The following is a 12941-nucleotide window of genomic DNA, read 5'->3' as shown; positions in this document are numbered from 1 at the left end:
AGAGTATAAAAATCAGGAATCTCAAACCTGCCAAGGTTGTATATATCAATTGGAGATCTGCGCTGGGTTTAGTGCAATAATCCGAAGATTTCGTGGTTTTCGGGCAAAAATCCAAAAAATTCATACGATTCATATTTTTCCCGCACAGGAAATTTTCGGGAAAATGTATTGTACCATGCAGATTTGGTCGGAGTAGATTTCAGGAAATAATGAGATATTTTCAGATTTTGATAAATAACCTTCTATGTGTGACTGACAAGTCATCATCCATCCACTTGTTTCATATAGGCATTTAATTCTGACATGAATACCTACCATACTTTGGAGGGAATGTAATTGAAAGCCACAGGCGTTATTTAAAATGGCACCTTTGTGAATGTTTAGCACTGCTCGCAATGTAAAATCAGTCGCTGGCAAATAGTACATTGTGCATTTTCGGTAAGCAAAGGTTTAGCATTGACACCTGCTGTGGAGTTCCGTTAAATATTTTGTGGCTAAAAAGACTTTGCATTTGTGATAATTAATTACATACACTGCGAATGTTCACAAAAGCCATTTGTTCGCAAACGTTGCGATGAATTCGTTGAGGTCTTTAATCAGTCAAAAAGGACGCAAACACGGTCGCTAACATTTACAAGCATCTTCGTGCAGTTTTTTTGCACTAACGAAACATATTACTTCCCCCCCTTTGTCTGTGGGTTCCTAGCTTGCTATTCTTCCTGCAGTGCTAAGGTTTTTCAGCTTGAGACTGTGGTAGCTAATAAAAGTTTATTTCAAGAAGGTGACCCCCTTATGCAGGTTGCTGAGTTCACAACTTTATGTGGCTGTGCTGTGATAGATGTTCCAGGTTTTGAGATCAGCATCAAAGAACTGAGATGAAAATGTGTTTAGACAGGGAGTCTACTGCCCAGACAAGCCCTTACCTCAATTAAATGAAGGACAGTTTTTTTGTTTTTAAAAAAGTGATCATATTGCCTTAAATAAGCTCTTTGTTGATGAAGAGTCATGTAACAGAAGTGTCAAAGTAACAGCAGCCCCCTGACAGCAATAGTGTTATGCCTGCCAACTCAAACATACATTTAATAAGTATGATCATTTTAAAACTGCATAAGAAGACAGAAGGTTCTCTTGACATTTTGGGCAGTTATATTCATTTTTTAAAGCAGAGTAATTATCATTTAGCTTTTAAAATCAAATGCTTAATTTGCTCTGCTGTAACAGAATTCAGTAACATTAAAATCTTGGGCCTAGAGCAAGATTTGTTCTGGGAGGCCTCAAAAGTCAAAATGGTCTGCTTTCAATTTTGGTCAGATTCCCATGAGAATATTACATATAAATACAAACTCTTTGCTTGCACTGCAGATTCGCTTCCTGGGACTTAAAATTATTTTTGCAATAATACTTTAAGGGGGTTATTTACTAAACCTTGAATTTATCTGGTCGGGCTATTTGGGTCAAAAACTCAAATTTTTTGTGGAAAAAAACAAATTTTTTGAGATTTATTATATCCCAATGCAGCAAAAAGCCAGAATCAGAAAATCTGCCATCTCAGGCTTTTCTAGGTCCTGTATAAGTCAATGGCGGAGGCAACTATCTCAATTTAAAGTTATTGTGGTCTGAGCTGGGTTATGGCCAAAAATCTGACTTTTTAAAGATTTTCAGGCAAAAACTCGAAAAAAATCTAGTAACTTGTCAAAGATAAATTTGAGTTTTAGTAAATACCTCCCTTAATATTCCATGATGTGAAAGTGCTGCTGGGCCCCTAATCACATAACATTTACCCCACTAATGCAATTTAAGCATTTCATATTTAATAATTACACTTCCATTTTAATTTAATATTTTATGCATGCATGTTTTCTGTAGATTTGTGCATTAGCATACCAGCCAACATTCCTAGAATAACATACACATCCCTCCCAGACCTGGCCAGACCACATCAACTGGACACATTTGAGAGGAATGCATTTATTTTGTTCCCATGCCTTTTATCCTTTATTTGTTTTGTTGTTCTATACTTTATAGAAATACCTTTTTCTTTGGTCTAAAACATGTCACTTCAATTATTGCTGTTAATGGATATTGTTTAGTAAAATATATTTCTCCCTTTTTTCCTTTTTTGACAGTTCGACTCCATGACAGCATATCAGAAGAAGGATTCCATTATTTAGTCTTTGACTTGTAAGTAAACCAGTTATACACATTGATGCTAATGGCACAAAGCGCGTTGACTTCCACTGCTATTAAAATGTGCATGTGTGCTTGTTATCTCTTATAATACTAATGTGAAAAGTCTTGTGTCTGATGCATATGGAGCAATGATAGGTGAACCCCGGTGCTTGAGCATTTTTGTGTGGAGGTCTGCCCAAGACGGTGTGCTTGATTCATGGATTATAAGTGGTGACAGTGAAATAGGGGCATTGTATCCACCTATTAAAATAAATTGATGGTATGATTTTTGATGTGAAATTTTTAGACATATTTGCCTCTGGTTATCTGTTTGATGCAAGTCTGTTACCAATACAGCCAGAAAGAAGATTTATTTTGAGGCTATATTTTTTTATAATTAATTGTTACAGATTATGGCACTTCCAGCTATGTGGCTATCAGGGGTCACTAACTCAGTTTTTCACTCACCTTGCGCACAGGTTATACACAAACCCCCCCCAAACACCAACCAACACCTACAAAACTCATACAAAGAACTTGCTGCCACCGATCTCAGGACTTGAGATACACCTTCATTTGTTATACATTTGTTATACATCCTACACACTATAATAATTATTATTATTATTTTATTCTAAGAGTTAATCTTTTTCCTTCAAATAAAATACACCCTACACACATGATTCCACAGCCACTAAAGGGTTAACTAGCATACACACAGACTATCATTTCCATTCAGCATGCAGAGGGCTAAGGCTCACAGGTACACACTTTTGGGCTAGGGTCGTTTAGAGCATAAAAGACAAACATATTAAATGTTATATTTAGTATTTTAAAAGGTATACCAGTGCAAATTAACAAAAATAAGTTTCAAAAATTCATACAGTTTATAAAATAAAAGGGAAAAACCATGGAAAACCTATACTTAGCTTCAAATATAGCATTTCCTGGTCCTGGAGGCAAGGGGGAACAAATGGGATACATTCCCACAGAAATGGGTGCTCCTAAGTAAATCCAATTTTAGCCAACAGATTTTACTATTTATTACAGTTTGCAGGGGCTTCAGGTACCGTATATACTCGAGTATAAGCCGACCCGAGTATAAGCCGAGGTACCTAATTTTACCTACGAAAACTGGGAAAACTTATTGACTCTAGTATAAGCCTAGACACAACTACAGCCCTGTCTCCCAGCAGCGCACATTCTGCCAAAGCGACCCCCCCAGCGATCAACCGGACTTCTTTGCAATGTTGATGGTGACAGAGAATTGCCAAACGGATTACTGTGTGCATTGTCCCACTGTCCCACTACCATGTGCAGAGGGTGCTGTTTGATATTGCCATCACTGTTAATCTTTCGTATAACCAACAGAGGGCGCTGTGTGATATTGCAGTCACTGTTATTCTTTTATATAACCAACAGAGGGCGCTGTGTGATATTGCAGTCACTGTTAATCTTTCATATAACCAACAGAGGGCACTGTGTGATATTGCAGTCACTGTTATTCTTCCATATAACCAACAGATGGCGCTGTGTGATATTGCAGTCACTGTTATTCTTTCATATAACCAACAGAGGGTGCTGTGTGATATTGCAGTCACTGTTATTCTTTCATATAACCAACAGATGGCGCTGTGTGATATTGCAGTCACTGTTATTCTTTCATATAACCAACAGAGGGCGCACTGTTATTCTTTCATACAACCAACAGATGGCGCTGTGTGATATTGCAGTCACTGTTAATCTTTCATATAACCAACAGAGGGTGCACTGTTATTCTTTCATACAACCAACAGATGGCGCTGTGTGATATTGCAGTCACTGTTATTCTTTCATATAACAAACAGAGGGCGCTGTGTGATATTGCAGTCACTGTTATTCTTTCATATAACCAACAGAGGGCGCGCTGTTATTCTTTCATATAACCAACAGAGGGCATTGTGGGATATTGCAGTCTCTCCCCAAGTATACTGTTGGTATAGGAATGATTAAAAGTGACTGCAATCTCAGCTACTCGGGTCATAAGCCGAGGTAGACTTTTTCAGCACATTTTGGATGCTGAAAAACTCGGCTTATACTCGGGTATATACGGTAACTAGATACTCCCCCTCCAATTGGAATGCAAGGGGACATGGCCTAGCAGGACATAGCATGAGTTTTTTATGACCTCCTGTGAGTAGATACTGGACCAAGAATATAATAACCATAACTCCTTACAGGAACATAGTACATAAATTATGTAATATGCATATTCTTCCTACTAGGTCCATAGATAACAAATATCAATACTGTCTGACCTGCCCTTGCCCAGATATTCCCATCTGATAAACCAAAGGCCAAACTTAGTCATGTTTGGACTCTTTTGAAAGCTAATGTCGCATTGAATTCATAACCAGTTTTTTATAGTTAGTACAACAGATATGGATTCTGAGATGATTAATGTATTTGAGTTACTTTATATTGTGACTTTCACATCACTTATGAGGGGCCATAATGTGAACTCTAAATTCACCCTCTTATCAGTTAGTTATCAGTCATGGCTTGGAGCAGGGCATCACAGGCTGTGTTTTTTCATGACATGTTGGCCTGTTTTATTAACTCTTACAGGCCTGTATCATGACATTGATACTTATTTACCTGTCTGTTTAGATTCTCCCATATTTGCCTGCCATTCAAACTAATGCTGGGTTGCTAGGGTAAGTGGGACCCTAGTAACTACATATTAGTTTCCAAATGGAAAGCTGAATAGTTGTCTTCCCAAAAATACAAAAAATAAAGAACTGCAATTTGTCTTGTAATCAACCTAAATGCTTTTTTCAAGTTGAACACGGCCTGTTAGCTTTATGATACTGATATTTGTGGGAACAATATATATTTTTGAATATGCTCAGTAAATAAAACACACAATGACCTTTGGTAGTTCACAGTTTTTAACAGTTCCTATGGCTATGGTATTCAGCCAGCAGTGTAAGTGCTGCTTTACAAGGTTTCTTCCAAGCAAGTTTTCTTTTCATGGTGTACATTACAATTGGTAGTTCACAACTGGTTCACCTTTTAGTTCAGCAGATGTTAATCTGCGAAATTTCCAGAATTTAGACATGTTACAGTCCAATATTTATAAAGCTATGTAAAAAAGAATGTTCATAAAAAGGTAGCATGATTAGTAAAATTGTAAAATTTGGTGTACATGGTTTATTAACCATGGCATTCCTTTTCAAGTTCACTAGACTTTAATGGCTTTTTGCCTATATACTTTAGAGGACATTGACGTTTATATTTATAGCACAAATTCATGTACAACTGTCCTAAAAACTTCTTTCAAACTTTATAGTGTTGCTGTAAAATTAACTAGAACTTTTATAAAGAGACCACTTATAGAAAGCAATTATAGAGCATCTTCATGACTTTACTTTGAATTGAAGGATAAAGTACACGCATTAAAACATGTGGAGCAAATCTTTTGAACAAGGTTTAAAGGGGCAGTTCACCTTTAAATGGATTTTTAGTTTGATGTGTGATAATGCAAGGTTATGCACTTTGGCAAAAATAATATAAATGCAAGTTATACACTAAATGGCAGTGTGTTGGGAGTTTCCTTAAATGAGAAGGATCTAGGGGTCTTTGTAGATAACATGTTGTCTAATTCTGGGCAGTGTCATTCTGTGGCTACTAAAGCAAATAAAGTTCTGTCTTGCATAAAAAAGGGCATTAACTCAAGTGATGAAAACATAATTATGCATCTTTATAGGTCCCTGGTAAGGCCTCATCTGGAGTATGCAGTGCAGTTTTGGACTCCAGTCCTTAAGAGGGATATAAATGAGCTGGAGAGAGTGCAGAGACGTGCAACTAAATTGGTTAGAGGGATGGAAGACTTAAATTATGAGGGTAGACTGTCAAGGTTGGGGTTGTTTTCTCTGGAAAAAAGGCGCTTGCGAGGGGACATGATTACACTTTACAAGTACATTAGAGGACATAATAGACAAATGGCAGGGGACCTTTTTACCCATAAAGTGAATCACTGCACCAGAGGCCACCCCTTTAGACTAGAAGAAAAGAACTTTCATTTGAAGCAACGTAGGGGGTTCTTCACAGTCAGGACAGTGAGGTTGTGGAATGCACTGCCGGGTGATGTTGTGATGGCTAATTCTGTTAATGCCTTTAAGAATGGCTTGGATGATTTTTTGGACAGACATAATATCAAAGGCTATTGTGATACTAAGCTCTATAGTTAGTATAGGTATGGGTATATAGAATTTAATTAAAAGTAGGGAGGGGTGTATGTATGGATGCTGGGTTTTCATTTTGAGTGGTTGAACTTGATGGACTTTTGTCTTTTTTCAACCCAATTTAACTATGTAACTAACTATGTAACTATGTATAATGTGATGTTCTGAGACAGTTCACAATTGGTTTAAATTTTTTATTATTTGTGTTTTTTGAGTTTAGCTTTTTGTTCAGCAGCTCTCCATTTTGCAATTTCAATTGCAGTATGGTTGCTACGGTCCAAATTACCCTAGCAACCATGCACCGATTTCAATAAGAGACTGGAAAACTATATTTGAAGCTATGTATAAGTTTCCATGGTTTTTCCCATGGTTTTTCCTCTTGTTCAGTGTGCCTATATCAAGATCAAAATCAAATCTCTGAGAGAGAGAGAGAGAGAGAGAGAGAGAGAGAGAGAGAAAGACTAATGCATGGTAAATATATTCTCTTAGTCAGAGTTTGCCTGTTATTGTAATACCTTCTGAATATGCATCAAGACTGCAGGCTAGGAAATGCAATATTTCATCTCTTTTATTCTCCCACTCCTTTAAGTTGTGTTCCCCCCCTCCGTGTTGCATACCTCCCAACATAATCAAAAATTACAAAAAGGGACAAAAAAATTTTTTAACCATGGGGCCCGATCCCTAATTACCATGTCCATTTTACATAATTAGGCAGGTTATGAAAGTTTGTACGTCTTACATCAATACATTGCAGTAGTGATCTCTTTACTGGACCACGATCAGCGATGAAACCAAACTTGAATAAAACAAATACAGCTTTATTAGTTAATTTAAAACAATCATTGAAGCAGGCAGGAGAACAGCAAAGCTTTGACTCATTTGTCACTTCATTAGAATCCTAGGCGTTCCCTGCATGTAATACACTAATTAAACAAGCCAATAAAATGATACACCTGATTAAAATGTTACAATGAGTACATAAGCATAATATAATATACTCCATATAGTAATAATACAATAATATAGTAATAATAATACTCCATATTTAGCAGCAAGTAACATTAATTAGTATTACCAATTAATTAACTGATATGCAATAATTCAAAAAGACAATAAAGCAGCATGATGTAAATTCATAACGACAAACAGTTGTAGTCAATGTAACAATGAGTTAGTAAAGAAATAAATACATTCAGATAAGAAAAAGGCTATTCCATCAATAAATTTGATAAAGTCAGATTTAACAAATTATATCAAAATCATTAAAAAGTTATTATATACATGCATTAAAACGTTATAAACTATTTTATATATAGGTGATAATATTATTCAACTAAACAATAGAGAGGGGGTTGATATCACTCTACCTTGCAGAACAGCAGGAAAGAGTGACTGAAGTTTATCAGAGCATGAGTCACATGACTGGGGGCAACTGGGAAACAGATTTCAGTATAGAAGTTTGCTGGAGCAGCACTATTAACTGATGACAAAAACATTTTTTCCCATGACAGGATCCCTTTAAAAACATTGCCCCTCAAAGTGTCTGAAATTAACCATGTTGCCAATCCCTTTAGTTAATCTGTTTGTATCCAGATTAATTCTCTCTTTGAATATCTCTTGTCACTTTCTTAATATTAAATTTACATAATAAATTAAATATGGGGGGAGTCGTGTTGCAATTCAAATTTCTAACAACTCAATTTTTACACACGTCATTTCAATGATCAGAACTGGTAAAACTAAAAAGAATGTGCATCAAAAGCCTCGTAAAGACATCTTTGATTCACAAGCCTCTACAACAGGCATGTCCAATATGTCAGAACCAGGCACTATTTCTCCTGTCCCCTTACAAGGAGGCTCTCCAGAAAAGTCAGGTAATCTTGCTTTCATGCACAATGCAGGACTTGCCTCATTAGAAATTCTCCTATTGCAAAATTGTAAGGAATTGACTGAGATGTCAGGTAATATAACGTCACAGGACTCGCAAAATTGCAACATAAGGGGATACACTAATGAGGTTGAGCACAAGCTGGAAGAGGTTATAATCTGTTATAATGACCAAGCGAACACTATGCAACAATTTTTTTCTAATTTGAATTTTTGAAAACAAAACTGTGTATTAAATAGCTGGCGCTATGCATTTAAACATATATTCACAACCCGCAGTCCCTCATTTGTACTGGAAAGTCCCGATTTCATCTGCACTGAACAGGCAGAAAAAGAAACAATGTTTCTTACTTAATTGGCTTTTGACAGAGAGCCCAGAACAGCCACAGGTGCAGATAAGATACTTTTGTAACAATTTTGAGATAAGCAAATAAGTAATTGTAACTATACAAGGTCTCTTGGGAGAAGTTAGACTCACAGCTTAAAGGGCAATTCACCTTCATTAGCAAAACTGTAATAACTGAAAAAAAACACAGAAATATGTTCAAACTTTAATAACCTGCCAAATGTTGTAAAACGAGAAAGGTAATTAGGGGGTGTGGCCACAAAAATGGGCATGGGCAAAAGAATTGCCGCACTGCGCGCCAAGACCTTTTTTTCCTTTTTTTTTTTACATAATGTTGGGAGGTATGCAATTGATCTTCATCATTCAACTCAGATATAAAAGCAAACAGTTATGACCCATGTGGCCCCCCTTATGTCACTAATTGGTTACTGCCTGGTAACCAATCAGTGGAAACCAAGAGAGCTGCAAAGCAGGAAGTAGTGTTCTGGCTATTAAGTTAGACATCCAGTCAATCAAGCCTTTATCGATTACATTTTTGGCTAACTAGCTATATTAGAAATATTTTTTATTTTGCACAGCCTATCTATTTACCCAGTTTTTATATTTACACTGAACGATTCCTTTAACAACCCTGTTGGAGAAATCACCCTAAATGTTTTTTCTGGTTATTTAGTTCAAAGAGCAAACAGATCCTATTCTTGCAATTCCTTAATTTAGGTGCTTTATTTGGTTACAGCTTTACTAAACTGAGACATTTTTCTCAGGCAGGAGGATTCCCCCCACCTAGTGCCTGGATGTGCCTACATCCATGGGAATTTCCCCCCCACCCTTAAAACACGACTTTGATATGATGACCACACACAGGGGCCGATTCACTAAGCTCGAGTGAAGGATTCGAATGAAAAAAATTCGAATTTCGAAGTATTTTTTGGGTACTTCGACCATCGAATTGGTTAAATTCGTTCGAATTCGAACTAAATCGAACGAATTGAACGAAAAATCGTTCGACTATTCGACCATTCGATAGTCGAAGTATTTTCCCTTTAAAAAAAACTTCGACCCCCTACTTCGGCAGCTAAAAGCTACCGAAGTCAATGTTAGCCTATGGGGAAGGTCCCCATAGGCTTGCTAACCTTTTTTTGATCGAAGGATTTTCCTTCGATCGTTGGATTAAAATCGTTCGAATCGTTCGATTCGAACGATTTAATCGTTCGATCGAACGAAAAATCCTTCGATCGATCGAACGCATGATTAGCGCTAAATCGTTCGACTTCGAAATTCGAAGTCGAAGATTTTAGTTCCCAGTCGAATATCGAGGGTTAATTAACCCTCGATATTCGACTCTTGATGAATCGGCCCCACAATGTTCAAGGAATTAACAGTCTCCATTACTACAAAGTTTAAGGAGTCCAATTCTTTTATAATAGGTTTTTTACTTCCCAGTCTTAACACAATAAGGGACAAATTGTAATTTGAAGAGACCTTAATGCAGTCATTAAGTGCACATAGATGAAGATATGATTCTGAAAATCCCAATAAAAAGTACCCTGGTTCTATCTCTAGAACTAAAGGAAATGGGCTTGTCTGACACATATAGAGAGCACAGCCCCTTTAACTATTATTACAACTTTTGTTCTTTTCTGATTGGAACATATTATGTAACAATTAGGGTGGAATGCTTTTAATCTTTTGTGTTTGTAAATAACTGTAAAATACAATCAATAAAAATGATTGAAACATAAAACCAAATACAGTTTTTACACTCCAGGAGATCACTCTCCATATTCCTCCCCCAGCTACAGTATATTCATCAATTACAGCGGTGGCCACAAGCATTCCCTGTTCTGTCAGCTCCAATCATGTCATACAAATTGTCTGGCTTTTTATGATGCAGTGAGTAGGAATTTGGACAGTGCTGTTTGACTTGATGGTGAAGCTTAATTTTGTATTGTTTTAAGTCAACTTGCACCTTCGGACATTCATTATAAGAAACTCAACACTTCCTAATGCAGATTTATTTCACTAAAACCGACACTGTTAAAAGTACATAGGCATTACTTATTGAGCGGGTGTTCCTGATGAACATTGCACCCACAGGTACAATACACAATGCCTTATTAATGGCACACCAGTAAGTGTATGTCTCCCACATGCTGCCCCTTACATTGTAGGCAACATTTTTCCAACTTGTGCATTATTCACTGTAAATTCACAGGGACATTCACTCTAATTGAGCCTCATGTCAAATATTCATTTGTATATCTATATTTTACTGGTGTGCCAGTTGTCAGGCTACTTAATAGTTAAAATTGTGAGCATGTTCTACATAATGCTGTACCAGTGATCCAGAGGAGGACAAGGGAGACCCCCAGACTTAAAATCTAAGCAATTCAAGTCATCATTAATGGTGCAGTATATAATTAAAAAGTGCAACATGACACAGAAGAACACTGTTAACTGTAGTGGTAAAAGCCTTTTTAATGCTGAGCTGAGTGGACTACTAAGGCCTGTGGCACACTGGGTGTTATTTTCCACCAGTGGAGAACAAAGCACCCCTCTTTGCCTGCATCACTTTAAATAATACTATATGACAAGCACACTGTTGAATACACTTGGAGTCATGACAGATAAATGCTTCCTTGAAGGTTTTGGTGCCAAATTGCATCTGTCACTGAGCTGTGTGCTTCAAATATGGTGGAGTGGGGGAGATATACATTTTTTGGTTGGTTTGTCTTGTATATAAATATTACTATTAATAATGTTACAAGTACCTGTGTAATCAGTTCACAATGATCCACTAATTGTGTTTCTATTACTGTGACTACAAAACAAATACTTATAGTATGTAGCTGTCTGACAGTGTGGATAGTGCTATACGTCCTAATAATTCAAACAACAGAAACTAACACATAGCAGATCCCCACACAAGTGCTGTGGCACTGTTTGGTTGCAAAATCCGGAGTGACTTTTAAGTAGGTGTAGGGGAACATCAACATACTGTATTATATCTAAAATATAACTAAATTTATATTTTTTTCTGTGTTTTCTAATGTGACCGTCTACTTTTATCTTTGCAGAGTTACAGGTGGAGAACTATTTGAAGATATAGTAGCAAGAGAGTACTATAGTGAAGCAGATGCCAGGTAAGTAATGATACTTTACATGAGAATCAAGGGAAAGTGCTGTTCTGTCATTGGTTAAGAGTAGGCTTGGGCTATCAAAATGGCATGGCTTCCTTTTTCTGTGGTAGGTTAAGAGTTTGAAAAGAGTTGAGTTTGAAAACTATATCATAGATATATATAGAGATGAAATGAACACACATGTTTCAGTATGAGTTCTAGGTTGCTGAATAGCATACTTCTATTCTAAAACTTATGAGTGCCTGTTTGATTCCTGATGGTATTGATGCAAGTGGTTGTAATGTTTACTTCCATTAAGGAAAACAATAGCAACAATGCAAGTTATTAATGTGCATTATTGATTTCACGGACCAAGAATTTCTACCTGTGACTACAGATTACCAATGGAGTAACTGCAAAAGTAGTACAGTATTACACTACCACACAATTGAAGGCATCATGACGATATCAATGTAACAGAACAAATAGATACTAGAGTAGATTGTTCTCTCTGTAAATATTAGAAGCAGTGCCAGTCACCGCTGTTTCGACCTGTTCCATAATCTGAATTGATATCTAGCCTTTTTACTCCTATAGTAGTACCATTGCCCCCATAGGAATATTGCAGTTAGTTCTAATATACCAACTTATACTTGCCTTACCACTGATACTATACCAACAATAATATATTTATAAGGTGTATTATAAATATATGCCTAAACTTGCCAGGTGTCATGCTTGTCCAGAGTCAGCAGTACAGGGATTACTGCAGCATGTTATCGACCTAACCCCATCTTTTGATGGTGACGTTGGCATAAATACTTAAACTCTGAAATGTAGTTTACAGTCTATATAGATTTCAGACAGCCAAAGTGTTTTGTGGGTACCATTAACATAGTGCTTACTGCAGCACTAAAGGGTCATAGACTGCTTTATTTTTTGTTTTCTTCACTGCTTTATTCTCTACTCCCAGTATTTTTCACATACACCCAAGATAAACTTCTAATTGCAGGCACTGCAACAAGGACATCGAAAGAAATTTAGTATTATTGAATCAAAATTTTGTCTTGGAGTCCCTAGACTGGCTTTACTACGACCTGATTAAAACAGAGCAGATGCTAAAGAAGTGTACAGTGGAAACCCTTTCTGCCATTTTCCTTCTTATAGTATATATTTGGCGAGATCTCTCTGTTT

General features: G+C 36.7%; 1 protein-coding gene across 14 annotated transcripts in view; it reads left to right on the top strand.

Moving 5' to 3' along the window:
* camk2d.L (calcium/calmodulin dependent protein kinase (CaM kinase) II delta L homeolog) overlaps positions 1 to 12941 on the top strand; it is a 112095-nt gene that overhangs the window by 52374 nt on the left and 46780 nt on the right. For all 14 annotated transcript variants that reach the window (XM_041590375.1, XM_041590364.1, XM_041590367.1 and 11 more), the window contains exons 4-5: positions 2127 to 2181; positions 11706 to 11771. In XM_041590375.1, coding sequence (XP_041446309.1) covers positions 2127 to 2181; positions 11706 to 11771 — 121 coding nt within the window. The remainder of the gene's footprint in view (positions 1 to 2126; positions 2182 to 11705; positions 11772 to 12941) is intronic.

Source organism: Xenopus laevis, chromosome 1L, assembly GCF_017654675.1.
Source record: "Xenopus laevis strain J_2021 chromosome 1L, Xenopus_laevis_v10.1, whole genome shotgun sequence".
NCBI lineage: Eukaryota > Metazoa > Chordata > Amphibia > Anura > Pipidae > Xenopus > Xenopus laevis.
This window is presented reverse-complemented; position numbering and strand designations above follow the sequence as displayed.